We start from the raw sequence: 20783 nt of genomic DNA on the forward strand, positions 1-20783 counted from the left end.
AAATCTAAAAATCTTCCTTTTAAAAATCTATTAATAGGTGGAACACAGGAGATTTTTAGGGCAGTGAACCGTTCTATTATAGTGTAACGGTGGATACACGTCATTATACATTTGTCAAAACCCACAGGGTATACAAAGAGAACGAACCCTAATGTAAACTACTGGTGTTAGTTAATAATAATGCATCAATATTAACTCTATTATAACAAATATTCCATGCTAAGGTGGGCAGTTATTAGGGGAAACCCACATATGCGGCAGGTGAGGAGGTATGGGGGACTCATTGGACTTGCCACAATGTTTTTATAGATCTAAAATCCACTCTAAAAAACAAAGCCTATTAATTGATTAAATCAACCCCCCCCAAAATAATGGAAGATTGTATTTCTAGGGCTGGGGCTGTAGCTCAGTGGTAGGGCACTTGCCTAGCATGTGTAAGGCACTGGGTTCGATCCTCAGCACCACATAAAAATAAAGAAATAAAATAAAGATATTGTGTCCGTCTGAAACTAAAAATATTTTTTTAAAAAATTGTATTTCTATTCTCTTTTAATTAAAAATTATAGTGCACAACTACGAGTGTATTTTCTGCAAAGAAAACCACTCAACACACAGAAAAAAGTGACGCGGTCTGGTCATGCTTCAGATCAGCTGTAGATACACAAATTGTCACTGACCCAGATCCCCGGACTCACTAAGAATCTTGCAAAGTTTGCATTGTTCTCATTTTAACAGTTTCAACCATTCAATTATTCATCTTAGAAAAATACCAGAGCCTTGGATAAATAAGCTACATGGAGAGCTCTGAGAGACGAAGTCACCTTCAGGTTTCCCATCTCTGGGCACCCTCCTCCCCCGAGGACAGAATTCTTTGCCAAATAAGTCTTCATTCCAACTTGGAAGAGAAGTTTATAAATACACAGGCACAGACACACACGGAGGCTTCCTGAAAATATACAGCTCATCACTTAATGAGTCTGAGATGCTCCCCACTGTCCCTTTGCTATTTGTCTCCAGTCCATGTTCCAGGGCCCCTTCCTCCAGACAGACAGCAGGGTCCTCCTGCAAGGGGAGGTAGCCTCTCTTCCTTTTCCATTTTTTTTTTTTTTTTAGGTGAATGTCTATGCCTCTTGCAGCCTGGATTGGCAACTTGCCCTGTACCCTCCTTAGGGACAGCCTCATGCTGCCAGCTGCCACAGAGCCCTGTTTGCATGTAACATTTTGTTCTTAACAGCCACCATTTCGGTGTTTCCCCCACACCGTCCATATGTGGCTAGCCAGCTCCCTGCTAGTCATCCTCGGCCCACACAGTTCTGCTGCTACTAGAAGAGTCTCTCCCAACCCTGCAACGAACGGGGTAGAGGAGAGAGTGGCCTTAGGAACAGTGGCATCCCTGCCTCCCCACGAGGCTCTTCCTGTTTGGAGTCAAAAAGGCTCAACTGTCATGTGCTTTGTCCCCAGAGATGCCAAACATTGAGGCCCTGACCCTGCCTCCCATGTGCCCACTTCAAGCCCTCAGATCCCACACAGGACCACTGAGCATCAGGGGCTGTGTCGTGGGCTGCAGAGGCAGGCCACCTGGGTACGATTCCTAGATCCTTGCAGTTATAGCCTAGTGATCTGGGCAATCTCTCTGGGCCTCCTGGTCTCCCTGGAAAGTGGGTATCAGAGTCACACCTGGCACCTCCGGCTGCATAGAAGGGAAACGCTGGCTCTGCACAAAGCCTGGCTCCTGCTTCAATGCCATCAACTGGAAGCTATAGTCTAGTCCCTATACTCTGAGTGGTCCCCAGGGGGCAGTGAGGGACTCCTCTCCTAAGTCCCCTGCTGAGCTAAGGACTGCGCAGGTCCCAGCTGTCCCCTCCCTGAGGTTAATGCGCTGCTGCCCCAGCAGCTGCAGTTCACAGCTATTTTGAGCACGTCAAAGGGCAGCCCCTGCCCACAGCAAGATGGAACAGCCGGCCTCCCGAGGGGTGGCCCGTGGACAGCCCGCTTCACCTGAAACAGCTGCTGTGTTGCTCTCAGGGTGTGCAGGTGTGTGAAGGGGCATGGTGGCCATGGTTTAGGGGCTGCCTGGTCCTGTCCTTGATGGCAACTGAGCCTCCTTTGGGGTCTCTTCACAGATATGTGCCTTCTGTCTGGATGCCCCTTCCATGTGCAGAGCCTAATAAAGCATCTTTCTAAGGATTCTTTCAGAACCTGGAAAAAGGTAGGCTCTGCCAGCTTGTCCGTCACATGTCCTGAGTGTTAATACTTTCTTGACCCACTGGAGCACCAGGGGGACCAGGGCGGGCCAAGAGCACCACACCCCACATGCTTGCCCCATGGCTCCCTGCGCCTGGCCCACCACCTACCTGGCTCCCCCGGTCAGTTGCCAGTTTCTGAGGCATCTGCTTACCCTTTCTTCTCATCCAAATTCCGCAGACCGGGGCCCTTGCTCAGTCCCCTGCTCTTATAAAACTTCTGGAATTTTCCATGCATAAAGACACAGAGAGACCCCAAAAGAAAGATTAAGTGAGTTGAATATATCAAAATGGAAAACCTCTGAAAGTTAAAGATATAATAATGTTAAAGCCAAACCACAATCTAGAGGAAAGATTGGCTGTCAGTAAAAGAGAGCATCAGTGAAGAGTGGCAGGGATACCTTTCTTGGGGGGCTGGGGAATGGAACCGAAGGTTGGTGTAGGATTTGATTAAGAAGTCTCAACTGGGCACGGTGTACACGCCTGTAATACCAGTGGCTCTGGAGGCTGAGGCAGGAGGATTGAGAGTTCAAAGCCAGCCTCAGCAACTTAGTGAGGCGCTAAGCAACTCAGTGAGACCTTGTCTCTAAATAAAATACAAAATAGGGCTGGGGATGTGGCTCAGAGGTTGAGTGCCCCTGAGTTTAATTCCCAATTCCCCCTCCCCCAAAAAAAGAAGTCTCGAATGTGCACAAGGGCACTCACAGGAGCATGTGGGAAGGCTCCGGGCAGGGTCTGTGAGGAGCCAGGTGGCACAGAGCTTGGTATATGGAAAGCCTGAGAGAATGCTTGGCATAGCTGGGCCACAGAGAGCAAGGGCACAAGGCCAGGAGGTGAGAGTGAAGACATCAGCAGCTGTCAGACCACTCCAGGCCTCCTAGGCCTTTTTGCCAGGACTTTATTCCGAAAGCCACAGGAACCCATGGTTGGACTTTGTTTTCTTTCTTTTTTTTATTTTTGTTTTCTTTTTGGCAGCAGGGATCGGACCCAGAGGTGTTTAATCACCGAGCCACATCCCCAGCCTTTTAAAAATATTTTTATTTAGAGACAGGGTCTTGCTGAGTAACTTAAGGCCCCACGGAATTGCTAAGGCTGGCTCTGAACTTGCGATCCTCCTGCCTCAGCCTCTGGAGCCGCTGGGATTATAGGCATGTGTCATGGCATCCTGTGTGGTTGGATTTTAAACAGGATTTGCCTTTTGGAAAGCTTTTTGGGTTGGTAAATAGGGAGTGGCTGAGATGGGTAAGAATCAACGCAGAGAGTCTTGATCCTACATACCAATGGCCATCCTATGAGGTCAGCTGAGAGATGGCAATGATGCGAAGTAGGGGGTGGCACTGTCAAGTAGGAAGTAACTTATAAGAGACTTGGTGACCCTGGAGTCCAGGGCAAAGCTTGAGCAGGGCCAGGGGGACAGGTTTTCTATGGGGTGGGAATGGAATTCAGTTTTGCAGGTTGTAAGTTTGAGAAGCATATTGCTGGTTCTCAGTCCATGTTAAGTAAATGACTAAATCACTCTATACACCATGTCTCTGCTGGTATTTGGAAAGAAATGACAACACGTGGAGGTGTTAGAAGATGGAGCAGGCAAGAGAATCCTCAGTTCAGCCATGTCACCAACTGGCAGCTGCCATAGTGGAATGATTATTGTGTGCCAGGCTCTGGGATAAGCTCCTCCTGGCACCCTGACCAGGAAACCCCCAGCACTATGGCATTGCAGAGATATGATGCCCCAGAGAGACCTTCAACACTCCAGCATCTCTGAATCAGAATTTGACACACACAATAAACCTGCTCATTCCATTCTGTCAATAAGCATTTATTGAAGCATCTATTATGTGCTGGGCCCTGTACTCAGTGCTAGGCTTAAAGAAGTACCCAATCCAAGGATACACACATCCTACTTTGGTGCAACATTGAGTCTGGTGGATGAGATGACATAAACAAATGCTTATCTTAATAAGAACTCAAGCATTTATGATTAAGATTACCAAAGGAAAAAATATGGGGTACTAGGGAAATAAACACCAAGGAGACCTATCCTAGGATGCAGTCAGGGAAGGTCTCCTGGGGGCTGATATGTTGGGCTGAGCCTAAAGGTGGATGGTAGGATGGAGGGAGGCAGCCGAAAAAGAGGGGTAGAAGTCCTGAGGGTGCCCGAGTGGCCCGAGGGGCTGCAGTTGAGTGGGTGTGAGGGATGGGCCATGAGCAGAGCCTGGAGGGCTCATAGAGGTCTTGGAGGAGGGGTCGGAATGTGCAGGCCTTGTAGGTCCTGTAAAGCTTTTTCATCTTAGCCAAAATGAAGTGGGAGGACCCTGCTCAATTGGTGAGGTGTGATTTGTGTGTCCCTGGGAGAAGTTAATACAGTGATTGTGTGATCATTGAACAATTGTTTGATCATTGATTCCCCTCTGAGTCCCATGTTCCTTTCAGAGCCATCTCCCATGGATGTAGCCACTAAGAGGGTGCCAGGGATGCTCGCCACCCGGTCACCCTTAAGGAGTCCCCTCCCACCCCTCCCACATAGGATTGGTCTGTGAGCCAAGGGAGTACGGCGATAATGACTGCGTGTCACTATGGGAAGGTTAGAAAGGCTCTGGCCTCTCTCTGTCTTGAATCACTTGCACTGGGGGCAGCCAGCCTTGTCACGAGGACACTTGGGCAGCTTCTGAAAAAGAATGGAGGCCTCCAGCTAACAGCCAGGAGTGATTTAGAATGAGTTCTCAGCCTTCTGAGACCACAGTCCATTCAATGGCCTGATCACGCCATCCGGGGAGACCCAGCCACCCACCTGAGCTGCTCCCCGGGAGGTGCCAACCCTCAGAAACTCTGTGAGGTAATACATATTGTGGGATTTTTTTTTGGGGGGGGACGTTCTTTTTTTTTGTGGTTGAGGCCTTGCTATGTTACCCAGGCTGGTCTTGAACTCCTGAACTCAAATGATCCTCCTGCCTCAGCCACCTGAGTAGCTGGCACCACAGGTGTATGCCACTATGCTCAGCTAAAGCTAAAGCCATCTTCAGATGCCCCCCTGGCAGAGCAGGCAGGCAGCATGTTAACAATGAGTCCTTCACATGATCCAACACACACATCGATCACCTGGGTTATAGTGCCAAGACAGAGTCAGTAGGTTTGTGAGGGGAGGCTGAGACCCTGCATTTCTAACAAGCTCCCAGGTGCCCCCAAGAAGGCTGCTGCAAGGATTACGCTAGGTCTGGAACACAGCACCAGGCCTCAGTGCTCTGGGTTCAGATCCTGACTTTATCTTAGGATGTGGCTCAGTCTTGGAAGATCTTCTGCAGGGGCAGCTGGAGCTACTTCTGTAAAAGTCCCCTCCTGTGTTCCTGATCTTTTCCAGACACTGAAAGGCACCTGCAAAACAGCTTTTCATGTTACTCCACCTGCCTCTTCAAGACGGGGAACACTGACCTCTCCTGAGCTGGCCCTGGTCTCCCTGGCTGAGCCCTTGCTGTTCTCATTTCTGTGGGTCTGTGTGCCTGCAGTACCCCTTACCCCCAGGCAGTGGCAGCAGAGGACCAGGAGTCCCAGAGGATGGCCGACCACTTAGTGACAAGCACTTTAAGTGCTTTTAACGTCCTTTAAATGGGCGGCAAGACAAGTTGTGTCAGTTCACATGTTGTTTGTTTAGGGTTTAGACTCCTGCTCCCCACCCAGCCGAAGCATTATGCTATGTGGGGGAACTGGAGTTTGAAAATAGGCCAGAAACGATCTAAGACCTTACCTGGCACCTGAGCTCACCTTCTAGCACTAAATTTGGAGTTGGAAGTCCATGGAGGTCAACGGACTTCCAAGAGGCAGAGGCCATGGCCTGCACTGGTCTGAGATCACACTGTGACTGGGGACTGCAAGCTTATCTTTCACCCTGTGCTCACCACCTGTGTGGCAACAGGTTCAGTGAGGCTGGCTCAGTGGCCACTGTCCCTCAGTTTAAGTGGCAGAGCTCTGCCTCAAGGCCTGAATCCTTTCTCTATACCTCTCTGCTACCCCTGGGTGACATGATTTAACTTTGAGCACAGCTGCCCTGTTCTCATATATAGAGAGGAGGATTGGTTAGTTAGTTTGTTTTTGTGAGATTAACTCATCGGAGTGTATGTATTAAAGTGACCTGGGGTCACGGGTGGGTTTATGCTGAACCACATTAAAGGTTGAGGAAAACGGAAAACTCGGCCATTCATGGAGACTGAGAGAAACTGGTCAGAGCCTGTTTGTCTTCTGAGAGTTTCCTCCACTCTAGAGGCACCTCGATCCCTGACTTGCACTTGTCTCCTGCTGTCCCTTTGCCTGGAAGGCACTTCCTCTGTCCTGAGGGATCGTTTCCTTACTGCCTTCAAGCTCCAGAGACTTTTCAGAGGCCCCTGGCCTCCGTGTTCCCTTACATCCCCTGGGCTCTGGCGACCTCCCCTCTTTGCTTTTTTCCCTAGTGCTCCCTGCCTGTTAACAGACTATATGATTTATTTGTTTATTTACTTATTGACTTATTGCTGTGCTTCCTATACGGGTATTTTTTTAAATTTTATTTTTAGATACCAGGGATTGAACCCAGGAACACTTAACCATGGAGCTACACCCCCAACCCTTTTTTATTTTGAGACAGAGTCTCACTGAGTTGTTTAGGGCCTCGCTAAGTTGCTGAGGCTGGCTTGAGATCCCCTGCCTCAGCCTCCCGAGTTGCTGGAATTACAGGTGTGTGCCACCACACCTGGCTATACTGTTGTTATTATTATGACATTTATTATCCTCAACATAGGCTCTGCAAAGACATCGGTTTTCATCTGTATGTTCACTGCAGTAGCCACAGATCCTGCAACAATGACTGCCACACAGTAGGAACTCAACAACGAATGAATGAATTCGAGTCATCCTGATGGTTACATGTCAAACATATACTGGACCCACAAGGGAAATATCAGCCCACAGACAAGTGAAGTACATGGGAAATTCACATGGGACGTGCCTCTGACATATGAAGGACACATGACCAACCATGGCAGGCCCTGGACCAAAACATGGCAGAGTGTCATGACAGGGTGACATGTGTCTACTCAAGCAACATACAAGTGGACACATGTAGATCAGATAGCAGGCAGTGGCAGAGCCACTATGGTAATGTAAGAGCTGCGCATACTCGCTGATGCTGGACAGACCCAGGCAGGGCAGATGAGGAGCCTAGGACAGGGATACCTGTCACACCTCTCAGGACACAGGACCTCCTGAGCCGTTTCATTACAATGCAGAGGTAGCTCTATATGATGTCCATAGCAAACAACTTCTGCTTTCCTTAGTCTAGCTAAAAGTCTGTTTTTTTTTTCCAAACAACTGTTTCTTTTTTTTTTTTTTTTTTTTTGTGGTGCTGGGGATCGAACCCAGGGCCTTGTGCATGCGAAGCAAGCACTCTACCAGCTGAGCTGTATCCGCAGCTCCTTTTTTGATCTTTTCTATTGTTTTTGTGTCTCCATTTCATTTAATTCTGCTTCGATCCTGACTATTTCCTTCTTCTCTAAATTAAGTCCCTTGCTTCTTGTAGCTTATACTTAGGCCTCTCCCGTCATTGAGACTTGCAGAAGCCCCCGTGCAGTCTTGGTGTTTTCCAGGTAAAGGAACCACTCCAATGGCAAATGGACCAGACGACATCTGTCCTGAACTTGCGAGGGTAATTCTGACCTTAAGGACTCGTGTGTTTCTGTCAGGTCAGACGTCCGAGTTCAGACTACGGGAAACAGAGAAATCATAGTGTGGATCAGGTGCGTGTGGGAGGTGGAGGCACATTCCTTGCTATTTAAGAGGTTTTGCTGGGCTTTATGAATTGCATTTGTTGGCCCAGAATCAGGCAGAATTGCTCAGAGAGAGACGATCATCTGCTGGTTTAGGAAAAGCACCCTGGTGAACACAGCTGTTGGCCTCATCAGAACGGAAAGTCTCGGGTTTAAAGAGTTAAAATACTTTTCAGAGGGGGCTGCAGGCTGCAGTGTGGGGCCCTCCAGGACACACAGGATAAGAAGAGAAACCCAGCTACAGGCAGGGCCCCCGAGGTCACCGACGGGGGCGGAACAGCCTGTGTTCTGAGATGTAACTCTCTGGGAATTCTGCTGGTGGGATTTGAGGCTGCCCCAGGGACCCCTGAAGGGCCTTTAACTATGGGAGTCTCAGAGGACTATGGAGGACAAGGGGTTGGGAAATGCCAGTGATTGTGGCTTCTTGGGTCCCCTGGGTTCCTGGGATGGTGGTTAAAGGATTCTGTCTGTTAGGGGTGGAGGTCTGGCAATCCTCAGGTAGTTCAAAGGGGGCTCATTAAGTCACATGTCCCTTGGCCACCTCTTTGAAATCCCCACAAGATCACTTCATGGGGTTGGAACGCTGCCTACGGTGAGCCAGGTCGCCAAGGACCTGACTAAGGCACTGCGGTTCTGGAGAAGTTCTTGCCTGACTACAGATCCCATCTTGCTACACACTTCCTGTCCAGGCTATTAGGTCACCTACTTGGCAGGCCACTCTGTTATCCCCATATATTATCACATTATGCCTCAACTCCTGAAAACCTGTCAGGGCCCATCACACCCCTCTGTTATCCCGAACCTTCGAGAAGGGTCAACAGTGCTGGATGGGGAGCTGGAGGAGGGCTGTGTCTAGTGTCAGGTGAGTGGGGCTGGTAAGGAACCGCACAGCCATGCAGAAAGGGCACCTGGCCTCTCCTGCAAGCCATCTTAATTTCTACTAAAAATCAGGGTGACCTCAGAGGACTGGAAAACGTGGGCACCCACCAGCAGCAGACACTTGGCTGTGTCTCTGATCTCTTTTTTAGCCTTGGTGATGAGGATATTTATTGACTCAGTTTAATCTGAATCCTGCATAAGAGTTTTGCAAAAAGGCCCAGGCCTCCTTTGCTCCTGCCTTGCTGTGTGAGAGGTTGCCCACACGTGGAGCGCGGCGCCTGTTGGTTCTCACCTCTCACGGGCTGACTTTGTTCTTTCTATTCTCAGTTTCCTGCGCCAGCCCCCGAGATACCAGGTCTCCAGTTCTGTTTCGGTGATGGTTTTTCTATTTTCGTCTTTCTCTTTTGTTTTGTGGATAGGAGGAGGCCTGGTTGAATTTCCCTCCAACTGGGGACTTTGGAAATCTCCAGCAGGCTCTGCAAGTATCACATGGCACCCCAGGAAAAGCAGCTGAGCAGAAACAAGTGAGAGACACCGCTGGGACACTTGCCATTGAAGTCACTGACCGTGGCCTTAAGGAGGTTCCAGCCTTCCTCAGAGTCTGTTTCCTCATCTGGAAAGTGAGGAGGGATGGTCTGGGAGGATACTCTGAGCTTCGCGGGTTGCAAGTAACAATACACCGACTTAAAGTAGCTTGAGCAAATGGAGGGTGTATTAGCTTTTGGTTGCCAAAGAACGGTGGAGGAGCCAGGCTACGGCAAGGCAGCTGAACCTTAGGAATAAGTCGAACTGGGCAGTGGAAGGCCATCAGGACTCTGTCCCCAGCCTCACTTTCCTGGGAATGTTGGCTTCGTTCCTTCTCACTCAGCCAGGTTTCCTTGTGTAGCCACTAACCTGGCTGCAGATGGCCGCAGATGGCTCCAGAGTCTTCGTTTGACTGTTCCACTCTCCGGGCAACCTGGAGATTGGACAGATTCCATGGGCTGCAAATCTCAGAGGAGCTCATGGAAGGGCTCTGACTGGACCAGAGTAGATCAATGCCCCCCACCTCTGAAGAGCAGTCAACTGTGGCCAGGGAGGGATTTGAAAATGGGATTTTATAGTGAAATACTTTTTTTTTTCTTTTTGCAATGGACAACACAATTGCTCTCAGCCCCACAGATTGAGGGTGGGGACAATCCCCAGACAAACCAAGAGCCCAGATTTCTGGCAACAATGTATGCAGTGTGACAGACTTGAATCCAATTGTCCAAAGTTCTGCCATTGCTGTGTCAGAACCCCACACTGTCGCCTTGAGATGCCAAAGTTCTGCCATCCTTCATGATATGAAAAGGTTGACAGGAAACTCAAGCAAATTTTGAATCAAGTGTTGGTGAAATATCAGTTGAATTCAATATGGTGTAACCAGATGACCGAGAAACTATCGTCTCTTAGGCTGAAGTCCCTCTCCTCTTGTCTCGTCATCTCTGGTGTGACCAGGTGCTACACACTCAGCTATAGGAAGGCCGACCTCAGGTGAGAAGGAGGGAAAAGCCAGCCGTCTTCGTATTCGTCACTGTACTCAGTGGCTGCAAACTCTCTCCCTGCTCCCAAATTACTGTAGTTTAAATAAACTGCAACCCATAAAAAGCCATAAATTGGGCCTTTTATTGGGCACTAGGAGAATAACCTACATTTGATCTAATGACATTTGCCACTATAAAAAGCTCTTGAACCTAGAAGCAGGAAACTGATTTTTCAAAAACTTTTAATTTTGAAGTCCAGATAGAGCCACAGGAAGTTGCAAAGATGAAACAAAGAGGTCTCAAGTTTCTTTTGCCCTAGTTTTTCCCAAGGCCAATGGTTACATTTTATATCAAAATCAGGAAATTGGCCTGGGTGCAATGCATGTGTATAGTTCTGTTATTTTATCACATTCAGACAGTGGTGTAACTACCACAGCTACTGAGATGCAAAGCTATTCCACCACCATGAAGATCCCCCAGGGAGAGCCCAGCTCCCCAGGGAGACCCACCAGCTCCCTCCTGTGTCAACTGCTACTGCGTCTCCATCTCTAACATTTTGAGGAGACTGAGTTCTAAATCCAACTTCTGACCCTCCCAGCTCTGTGACCTTGGACCAATGACTTCTTTTTTTTTTTTGATGTTGACCTTCTCATCTGTAATGAGACATGACTGAATGACATCAGCATTTCTCTGGAATTTCCATGGGATGATGAAATCTCAAAATTCCACAGTGATTCTGAGAGGGAAAATGGGATTTTATAGTGAAATACTTTTTTTTTTCAATGCTGGGGATCAAATCCAGGACTTTGTGCATGTTTGGTAAGGTTAGGTAAGCACTCTACCTCTGAGCCACAACCCCAGCTCATATGGTGAAATAAAATGGGAAATTGTTGCTTTAAATAATGAGAAGGTGGCTTTTTTTCTTCTTCTATGAATTCTTAGCCCTCTAATAAATGCAGGTAAATTCTGACCTATGTGAGATATCTATTTTCCAAATATGTTTGAACATGGAATGTTATTCTGGCCCCTTTAAAAAAATTATTCTAGAACTAGCTTTTTAGGGAAAATACTTTTCAGAGGATCTCTCAGGTCCCATAAGAATGTCTAGGGAAGCCGGGCACAATAGCGCACTCCTGTAACCCCAGTGGCTTGGAAGGCTGAGACAGGAGGATTGTGAGTTCAAAGCCACCTCAGCAAAAGCTACATACTAAAGCAACTCAGTGAGACCCTGTCTCTAAATAAAATACAAAATAGGGCTGGGGATGTGGCTTAGTGTTTGAGTGCCTGAGTTCAATTCCTGGTACCACCTCCCCCCAAAAAAAGAATCTTCTGCAGTGAATGTAATTGTGTTCCCCCCCAAAAGATACGTCTGCCTGGAACCTTGAACCTCAGAAGGAGACCTTATGTGAAACAAGGTCTTTGTGGATGTAATTTACATAAGCACCTCAAGATGAGATCATCTTGGATTAGGATGATCCCTAATCCAATGAAGAGTGTCCTTACTGGATGGGAAAGTAGAACACACAGACTGTGAATTTGTAGGCAGAGATGGGAGGGCACTCACAAGCCCAGGGACCAAGGATGGTCAGCAGCCACCAAAAGCGAGGACAGAGCATAGGATGGATTTCCTAGAGTCTCCAGAAGGAAGCAACTACCAACACCTTGATTTCACACGTCTGGCCTCCAGGACTGTGAGAGAATAGATTTCTGTTGTTTTAAACCTCTCAGTTAGAGGTTGTTACAGCAGCTCTAGGAAATGAATTCTCTGTTAAGAATTTTGAGAATTTTGGCTGGGCACAGTGGCACATGCCTGTAATCCCTGGGACTCAGGAGGCCAAGGCAGGAGGACCATAGTTGGAAGCCAGCTTCAACAATTTAGCAAGATCCTGTCTCAAAAATAAATAAATAAATAAATAAATATAGGGCTGGGGCTCAGTGGTTAAGCACCTCTGGGTTCAATTCCTTGTTAAAAAGAAAGAGAAAGAAAGGATGGAAGGAGAGAGGGAGGGAGAGAGGGAATTTGGGTGATTCTGAAGCAAAGCAGGGTCTCAGATTCTCATGAGCATCAAGCTGCTTCTTTTTTTTTTTAATTTTTTTTAGGTATAGAGGGACACAACACAATGCCTTTATTTTTATGTGGTACTGAGGATCGAACCCGGGTCCCACCGGTACTAGGTGAGCGCTCTACTGCTGAGCCACAATCCCAGCCCCTCAAGCTACTTCTTGCCTCAGGCCCTCTCACATGCCAGCCCCTCTGCTGAGTGTCCTTTCCGGCTTTCTTTGCATGTCAACCCACTCCTCACTCTTAAGGAATGAGCTCAATGTCTCTTCCTCCAAAACCATACCTGACCATCTTACCTAAAGCAGCACCCTGCCTGCCTACAGAAGTTCTCTGTATCCCATGTGAATTTTCTTCCCAGTACTTAGCATAGGGTATAACCACAGACTCACTTGTTGGATTATTTGATTGGCGTATGTTTTGCACAAGGGCAGGAACAGCATCTGTTTGCCGTGTCTCCTGCACCCAGGCCTTGGAATAGAGCCTGGCACATGGGAAGGGCTCACTAAGTATTTATTGGGATAAAAGAGAGGGAGGGAGGCTGGAAAAAAGAGAGAAAGAGAGAACATAGATAGTCCTCAGGTTCCCAAGGAGAGGTGTGGGGTAGTTTAGTATATCTGTCTAGAATTCAAGGGGAAATCTCGACTCAAGATAAAGATCCGGGATTCATCAGAGAATAGATGGTTTGTGAAGCTACAGCCACGATGTGAATGAATGACCCTGAGGACAAGACCAAAGATAGAGCCTCCGGGTCACTCTTCACTCAGAGATGGCGGAGGAGGAGGAGGAGAGGCTGAGAAGGAGCCGCCAACGTGTAGGAGGAGAGTCAAGTGCAACCAGAGAGGTCTGGAAAAGAAGGGTTTTCAAGAAGAGGGTAGTGGCCAAGTCTGTCAAATGCCAACGAGAGGTGAGGCCGGGGAACCCTTGGCTTTGGCACGATTTAGGTCACTGATGATCTGGACGGGAGCCATGTCAGAGCTGATGGGGGCAGCAGGAAAAGCACATGGGGAGGGAGGACGTGCTATAAACAGATGGGGGAAGGGTGACCGACCACAAGGGTGAACCAGAGAATTCACTCTCATTCCCTGGGAAGTGGCCAGCCACCCACCCGGCCAGCCAGGCATCGGCTCACTGTTTCTCTCATTCAGTCCACACCCAGTGCTCATCGTGACCCTGCACAGGTTAGGCACGTGGGCCTCATGTCTGGCAGTTGTCCAGATATCACTGAGCACCCTGAGTCACAAAGGTGTCCTACATGCCACGTGTCTGAGCTCTTCTAACCTCTTCCTCCACAGCAGGGCTGGGAATAGAGTATTTGTCATCCATCAAAGCTCATAAGGTAAGTCTTCACCAACTTCTAAGGCTACCTCTAAGCAAAGCCCAGTAAACCTCTACATTTACAAAAGCAAAGGCTGGCTTATTGCAAAACAAAACGAAACAATGCTCAAGCAAAATCGCAAGCTCCTCTTAAAATGGCCCACCTCCAACCCATTCCAACCTCTTCCATGGTGTCACAGCTGTTCAGTGTGATACGTGGGTGGGTTCATGTCCTTCTAGAGCTTGTCAAAGAAAAAAATACACATTTACATAATTTTAAAGTGTAATGATGGCGTATATGTATAAGGCTATTGTTTTGCGACTTGCCTTTTCTCTGTAACAATGAACGATGGCCACTGTGTCAGCTCAGGGCTGTGGAGCCCCTCGGTAAAGGCCGCATGGTGCTCACGGTGTGGACGCACTTGGCTTTTTAATGTTGGTAACGTTGACAATCTTTTCATCTCCACCTCCCTAGAGCCACAATGTGGTGACAGACATCTCTATGAGGATTTGTGTCATGAGCATTTCTGAAGGCTGGTTTCTAGAAATTGTTAGGTCACGTGCATTTCACCTGCTCCTGGGTGGCCAGACCTAAGTGCCTCACACACAGTAGGGGCTTTGGAAATATCTGTGGCATGAGAGTGTCAGACAGCTGCCTGGAGAGGTCCCATTTCTTTCATTCCTACCAACAGTGACCAGGGGAGCCCGAGAGGCAGTCACCCTGGGTTTCAGGACAGACTGTCTTCTTCAGGGCACTTGGATGTCACTGAGAAGGAGAAATTAAAGGCCCTATGCCATCTTTGATGACAGGAGGGTGGCATCCAGGCTGAGGGTAACCGCCTTCAAGACTCCAAAGTCCATAGCTCAGTGTCTTCCTCCAGGGGTGGGTGCTCACCAGTGAGAGCAAATGCCAGCTCTGAGACGTCTCTAGTTGGAGCTGGCCACACATGGACACACAGCACCCACAAATGTGCCTCCTGCCCCTTCAGCTAGCCCCTGGGGCTGCAGGGAGACTCCACCTACTGTGGGCTCATTCCCCACTGCCATGACTAGGCTGTCTTATCAGCAACTACTCTTCTTCCTTAGGCCGTGTCCTATCCCTGACATCTTTGGGGATGCCTGTGCCATCTCCAAGCCCTGGTCCTGCCACCTGCCTGGGTCCGGGTGCCATGTTGGGAGAACCCCTGTCAGCATACCAGAGCTACATCTACCTCCAGTTCTCCTAGGAGCTTTGGCCAGTCTTGATGCTGTGCTCTGCACCTGGAGAGGAGGGCAGGGTACAGGGCAAAGGTCGGGTGGAGGCGCCTGGCACCAGTATCTCCCTCACTCTGCACCACCTAGGCGCAGCTCCAAGCTCCAGGCTTTACTGCAGACCCCATGGGACTAAGCCCAGGGAAGCTCCTCTGCCCTACAGGGGAGAATCTTCCTCTTAGGGGCTCAGACTCTGAGGTGGGGCTGAGCTTCAGTGCCCAGAGTTTACACAGGAATGGAAAAGCACAACAGGATCTGCCAACTCTTCTCCAGAAGATTCCAGGGTGGACTAATCAAGGACTCCAGGGGCTCCAGTCCACCGATGCCCAGCCCCATGCATTCGCCTCTCCTGGCCTCCTCAGCACCCCACCTTCTCCCAGTAGTCTGTTTCCAAGCTTCAGGCTTTCCCTGGGGTCTCACCAATACACAGCGAGGCAGTCCCACATTTCTCAGGGGAAGCAGAGTGAGGATGGGGTGGGGAAGTCACACAGCTGTCACCCCCAGCCCATTTCCAGCTCTTTAGCACCCAGAGACCTCAAGGAACTGGAGGTCTGAGCTTGTCCAGCATGGATGGATCGTCTTCCCAGGCTGACGGTCAATGGACTCATGGAGGGTCATCATCAGATCTGTCATCGGATTTTGGTGCTGCGTCCCTCTCCCTCCAGCCCCTAGTTATGTCAGAGCCCACGCCCCGCCCACCTCCTCACACAGCCAGAGGCAGATTCTGGTCACAGTCCACTAAAATTTAATGACCACATGTGTTTGGAGCATGTGTTGGGGGTGGGTACAATGCGGTCTTCTCCATTCAGGTGGAGTTCAAGGTGGCTCAGAGCTCACCCCGTGCAACCTCCCCAGGGTACAGAAGTGTCTGCATAGTTATCAGAGCTAGCTGTCCAGTCATGATCTGTGTGTCTCCAGCGACAGCTCTGCCTCTAGTCTGCAGAGCAGCCCAGTCCACTGCAGGGACCTCAGCTGTGGATATTTTCCTCCTGGCAGCCTCTAACTTGGAAGAGGGGATACTGTGGCTCCACCCAGCCCTTAGGATAAGAGGCAGATGGAGAGGAACGAGGGCAGAAAAAGCAATAAGTTAAATCCAAGAAGGACCAGAGACGTGGCAAGATGGATGGGGATGTTCCAGGAGTCCCCAAAGTCTCTGGCTTTTGCCAGGAGATGGAGGAGGGGCTCAGAAGGCTGGGTTGTCAATGCCCCTCCGCACCCCAGCATACTCTTCAGGGCTGAAGCTGTAGGGAGGGGGCGGCTCTGTGGGAGGCAGGACCAGGGTGGGCTTCAGAATAACCTGCAGGGAAAAGAGGGCACTGGGTCTTAGGACCTGGACCTGGCCATCACCACCCCCATGCGGGCGAAGGCCTGTTCACTGGCCCAGGGGAGGGGGGGTGCAATTATGATATCAGAACCCTCTCCAGGGTTGAAGGGCTGGGATAACTGAGGCCTAATCCTGTCCCTGTAACAATCTGGACAATCGTGAGGGACAGCTAGCCCAGGAGCAAGTCAGGGGTTGGGATAGAGAGACCCACCTCGCTGTAGGGTGGCGGGGGCTCAGAGGTAGGTGCCATGGCCCTCTCTTGCGGGGAAATGGAGGGTGGGCCTGGGAGCCCTTGGTGATCCTCTGTAGGCTCCCTCTCCAGCTCCCTGCATTTGCTACAGAAGCGCTTAGCCAGGCCGCAGATGCACACGAGGGGCAGCATGATGAAGAAGATGATGATGAAGATCCTAGGGTGGGGGACCGCCAACATCACCCTGAGTGCAGGTCACCCCACCACACTCCCCTCCCGGGCCCACCCAAGCCCCACAGCAGGATGTCCAGGACTGTCCTGTGTGGACCAGGTCCCTCTGTGGATAGTACCAGAGATCCTGGGCTCACCTCAAGGGGCCAGAGAAGATTGTCATCTCCTGGCAGCAGTTGTAACCACAGCATTTGTGTCCTTGGGTGCAGGTGCTGCTCAGGGACAGAGAAATGATCAGTGGAGAGGCAGAAGGGCCCTGGCATCCCCAAATATCCATACACTCGAGGCTCAAGCCCCCTTAGGGGGTAGGGGTCAGGCCCCATTCTGGGCTGAGTGGCAGGGCCTGGTTTCCAGGAGCCTCTCATGATGGCCTTGTAGTCCTGCTCTGAGTTACTCCCTACTGGGCCTTACTTTCCCCCGCTATAAAGTGGGGGTGTGAATACCCCACAGCCTCCCTGGGCAGGTGCAGCATCTCTCACTGACCCAGGTGACGTAGACAGAGAGGCAATGCCCAGTGTCCCAGAGCTAACTCGAGGAGGAGCAAACCCTCCAAAGCACCCATGGAGTATAAGGTGGGCAGGTGACTTGATGGAAACATTCTGCCCAGACACCCTTGCCCCAGCTCCTCCTCACTGTGCTCAGGCTCCTTGAGGTTTATCTATATATTAGTGTCAGCAAAGACAGTTTGTCCACCACCCTCCAGGACCTGAGACTGCAGTGGGAGGGCTTGGGATTAAGCTACTGACCTGCCCACAAGCATGGGGCTCCCCAGGGTTGGCTGGTGGAGGGAAGGAGGGAAGATCTCTCTCCCCCTCTCCCTCTCTGGAGAGGGAGGGAGTGGTTTCTGACTGGAGTGGGAGGTGAGGATAATGGATGAGCTGTCTGCCTCCCAACCCAGGAAGGTCAGGCAGGGCATTTTTTGGGTTGTCCCTCCCTTCACTTCCCCAGATTAGAAGTTCTAACCAAAGGCCCAGACTTACAAGAAGATATTACATTTGGGTGCCTCCTGTGGAAGAAAAAAGAGGCAGAGGTCAGGACTCATACACTGAGGGATGAGGGTCTCCAATCAGATGTTGCTCAGGTGTGTCACAGCCAGCAAATCCCCAGTGGACTCAGCCCCTTCTTCCCTCTACCATGTCCCCAGGTCATGACTTGGAGGTCAGCTGACCCCTGGCCAGCAGACTGTCCTTCCCCTTCCCAGCATCCCCCAGCATATGCATTCATCCCAAGTCTGGAAGCTCACTCCTCCTGATCACTCCTCCGGTTCTATGCCCACAAGATCTGTGGTCCAGGGACCAGCAACTTTCCTCATTCCTGCTCTGCCCGAGTCACTCAGGACACTACAGGCAGGACGACTCTTGCTATAATGCAAATCAGATCACCTACCAACCTCGCTCTTCAGTGGCTCCTTGGGGTACAGACCCCAGTGAGCAGCCTTAGCCCCTCCCCCTCTGCTGTCCCTGGTCCCCTTTCTTCCCCTTGCAAACACAACTTTTACCCCGCCAGAGTCTCCATTCATCCTTCAGATCCCTGCCCAGGTTAAGATGAGGAGAGAGAATCCATGAGGGTGGCCAGGAGTCCTCCAGCCTTCTTTCCTCTCCCTGCCTTCTTCCTCTTCGGCACCCGTTCTCCACATCCCTTGTCAATGCCCATCATACTAGACATTTGACCTTTCCCGGTTCATTGTCTGCCCAGGAGGATGGGAATTCCACCTGGGCAGGGATTTCTGTCTGTTTTTATCATCGCTGAAAAACCTGGTATCAAGACATTTGCCAAATGAATGAACGATCATTCAGTGATTACCTGGTTTCGTTTACTTCTATCCTGTCTGCTCCCAGACTGTGGGGGAGGGATACAGGTATGGGACAAAGGAAATGAGATTATCCATCCCCTGTCCTAGCTACCTGGAACAAACAACCAGGGCTCAGGAACAGAAAGCCAGTTTTGGCAAGACCACCATTATCTTTACACTTTATTTAAAATCATTAAAATAGCAGCCAGGCTCAGTGGCACACATCTGTAATTCCAGTTACTCAGGAGGATCATAAGTTTGAGGACAGCTGAGATAGTTTAGTGAGACCCTGTCTTTAAAAATAATAATGATAAATAAAAATAAAAAGACTGGGGGTGCAGCTCAGTGGCAGAGTACATGCCCCGCATGTATGAATCCCTGGGTTCAATCCCCAGCACCACAGAGTAATAATAATAAAAATAGCATTTCATGTGCTAATCACAACCATAAAGATAAGAGTACCAAAGTGATATTCTTATCTCAGTCTCAGGTTAAGTATCTTTTCATAAGCTCTGTCCTTTAGTGAGGTCCAGAGGAGGAAGGAAACTGCAGAGGTCAGAGACACCCAGAGAGGGTGTCTCCCGAATCCCACAACACACAGGGGTGACTTATAGAACTGAAAGCAAACCACGAGATCCAGGCACTCAGCCATGCCTCTTGCCTCTCAGATCCCATATCCTGTCCTTCTTTTCTCTTCCTGGGGACCCCAACTGAGAAGTGATGGAAAATTAACAGGTTTAATAAATTACTCCCAGTTTCCATTTGGGAGGGGGAGGAGACCTTCTCAGGGATTCTCTCTCCTCATCTTAACCAGCAGGCCATTGGTCTGGGGTGGTTCAGAGCCTGAGTTTTACAAAGTATCAAGGCAATGTGGAGCAGCCCCAGCTTTCTCTGCATGGGGGTTGTTAACAGTGCCTGCCCCTGGGGCTGTTGAGGGGCGTTAAGAGGATGCTCAACTCAGTGCTGCTGTGCTGATCATCCACTGAGGCAGAAGGAATACCACCTTCTTACCCTGGGGAGCAAGCTCCAGACTTCCTTCAGATTCTCCAACAGAAGGAAGTTAAAAATGCCTCTTCTAGTCCCATGTCACTTGGCAGAATTATCGGCCATCCCAGGACAGCATACCCATCTCCTGTCGTTTGTAGAGCTCAGATGCCCGCCCAGGGATTCCTCAGATCCCACCTGGGGCAAGAGGAGGGCAGGGCTCAAATGCTGCTTCTCTTTAAAAATCAGGGGTTTCAGAAGTCACCCCAGCTTTGGGTCAGGCAGCCAGGCCAAATGCTACTACAGGATGGAATTCTATCCCCACCCCTAGAAGAGGTGAGGGAACCTCCTCTCCTCTAAGGCACAGAGGAACACAGTCCCAGAGAGGTCTGAGACATCCCCAAGGTCAACCAGCCCTGAAGGAACAAGCTGGGGAGACACATGACCCAGCGTCTGGACCTCACGCCCCGCTTTCTGACGCAGACGGGGAAAGAGTTGGAAGGGCAAAAAAGCTAATATGGGGGTCAAAGTTCCACTCAGAGGCCCAAGGTGTCAGAGGGGTGGAGGCAGATGTGGTCCCACTACACACTACCCCCAAAGGTAAAGGAGCCTAGGTTTTCCCAGGGCCTCTCTTTGTGCCCCCACCTCCATTTCTAGGGGGAAAAAAAAGGAAGTTGCTAATTGCGTGTAGTCACAAGGAAGTCCTGACAATGGGAGATGGTGACCAGGCTCCAGAGGCATGCCCCTGCCCAATAGGGTAGGGCCCGAAAAGCTCCACAGGCTTACCTCCCAGGCGATCGCGCGGTGGGGGCCAGCCAGCAGGCTAAGAAGCAAGGTGGGCGCTAGGCTTGGGACCCAGGCGTCCGACATCCTAGCACCGAAGCCGCTGAGCTTCCGTGTGTAGCGGGAGGAGGGCAGAGGCGGGGCCGCGACCTCTCCCACTTTTCTCCACCTATGGGGCCCGGCCTCGGAATGGGGGCGGAGCTGATGCACCTGGGCTGGATCAGTCTTGGGGCAGAGAGGGAGGAAGGGAGAGAAGTGGAGGGGCGACGGGAGAAGTCTTGCTAGGGTTTGGGGAATTGCAAGGTAGAAAAGATTCATTGATTAAAAGAAAAAGTCGTGGGGTCAGTTCAAGACTGCTTAGGCATCACAGGATTTAGGTTACCCTGAATCCTAGAATTAAGGAAGTGGTTCTGTGCCTGTCAGGGAATGGGAG

General features: G+C 50.1%; 1 protein-coding gene across 1 annotated transcript; it reads right to left on the bottom strand.

Annotated features, from left to right (window-relative positions):
* Positions 1–15774: 15774 nt before the first annotated feature.
* Positions 15775–20482, bottom strand: Tmem92 (transmembrane protein 92). The gene is made up of 5 exons (XM_046420500.2): positions 20354–20482; positions 17772–17797; positions 16929–17003; positions 16582–16777; positions 15775–16343 (listed from the first exon to the last, which is right to left on the bottom strand). Exons 1-5 carry the CDS (start codon positions 20435–20437, stop codon positions 16230–16232), a joined length of 495 nt encoding a protein of 164 aa, XP_046276456.1. The 5' UTR covers positions 20438–20482; the 3' UTR covers positions 15775–16229.
* Between the last annotated feature and the right edge of the window lie 301 nt (positions 20483–20783).

Source organism: Marmota monax, unplaced genomic scaffold (genome assembly GCF_021218885.2).
Source record: "Marmota monax isolate L192 unplaced genomic scaffold, Marmota_monax_Labrador192_F-V1.1 WCK01_AAM20220418_F8-fsc00064, whole genome shotgun sequence".
Taxonomy (NCBI): Eukaryota; Metazoa; Chordata; class Mammalia; order Rodentia; family Sciuridae; genus Marmota; species Marmota monax.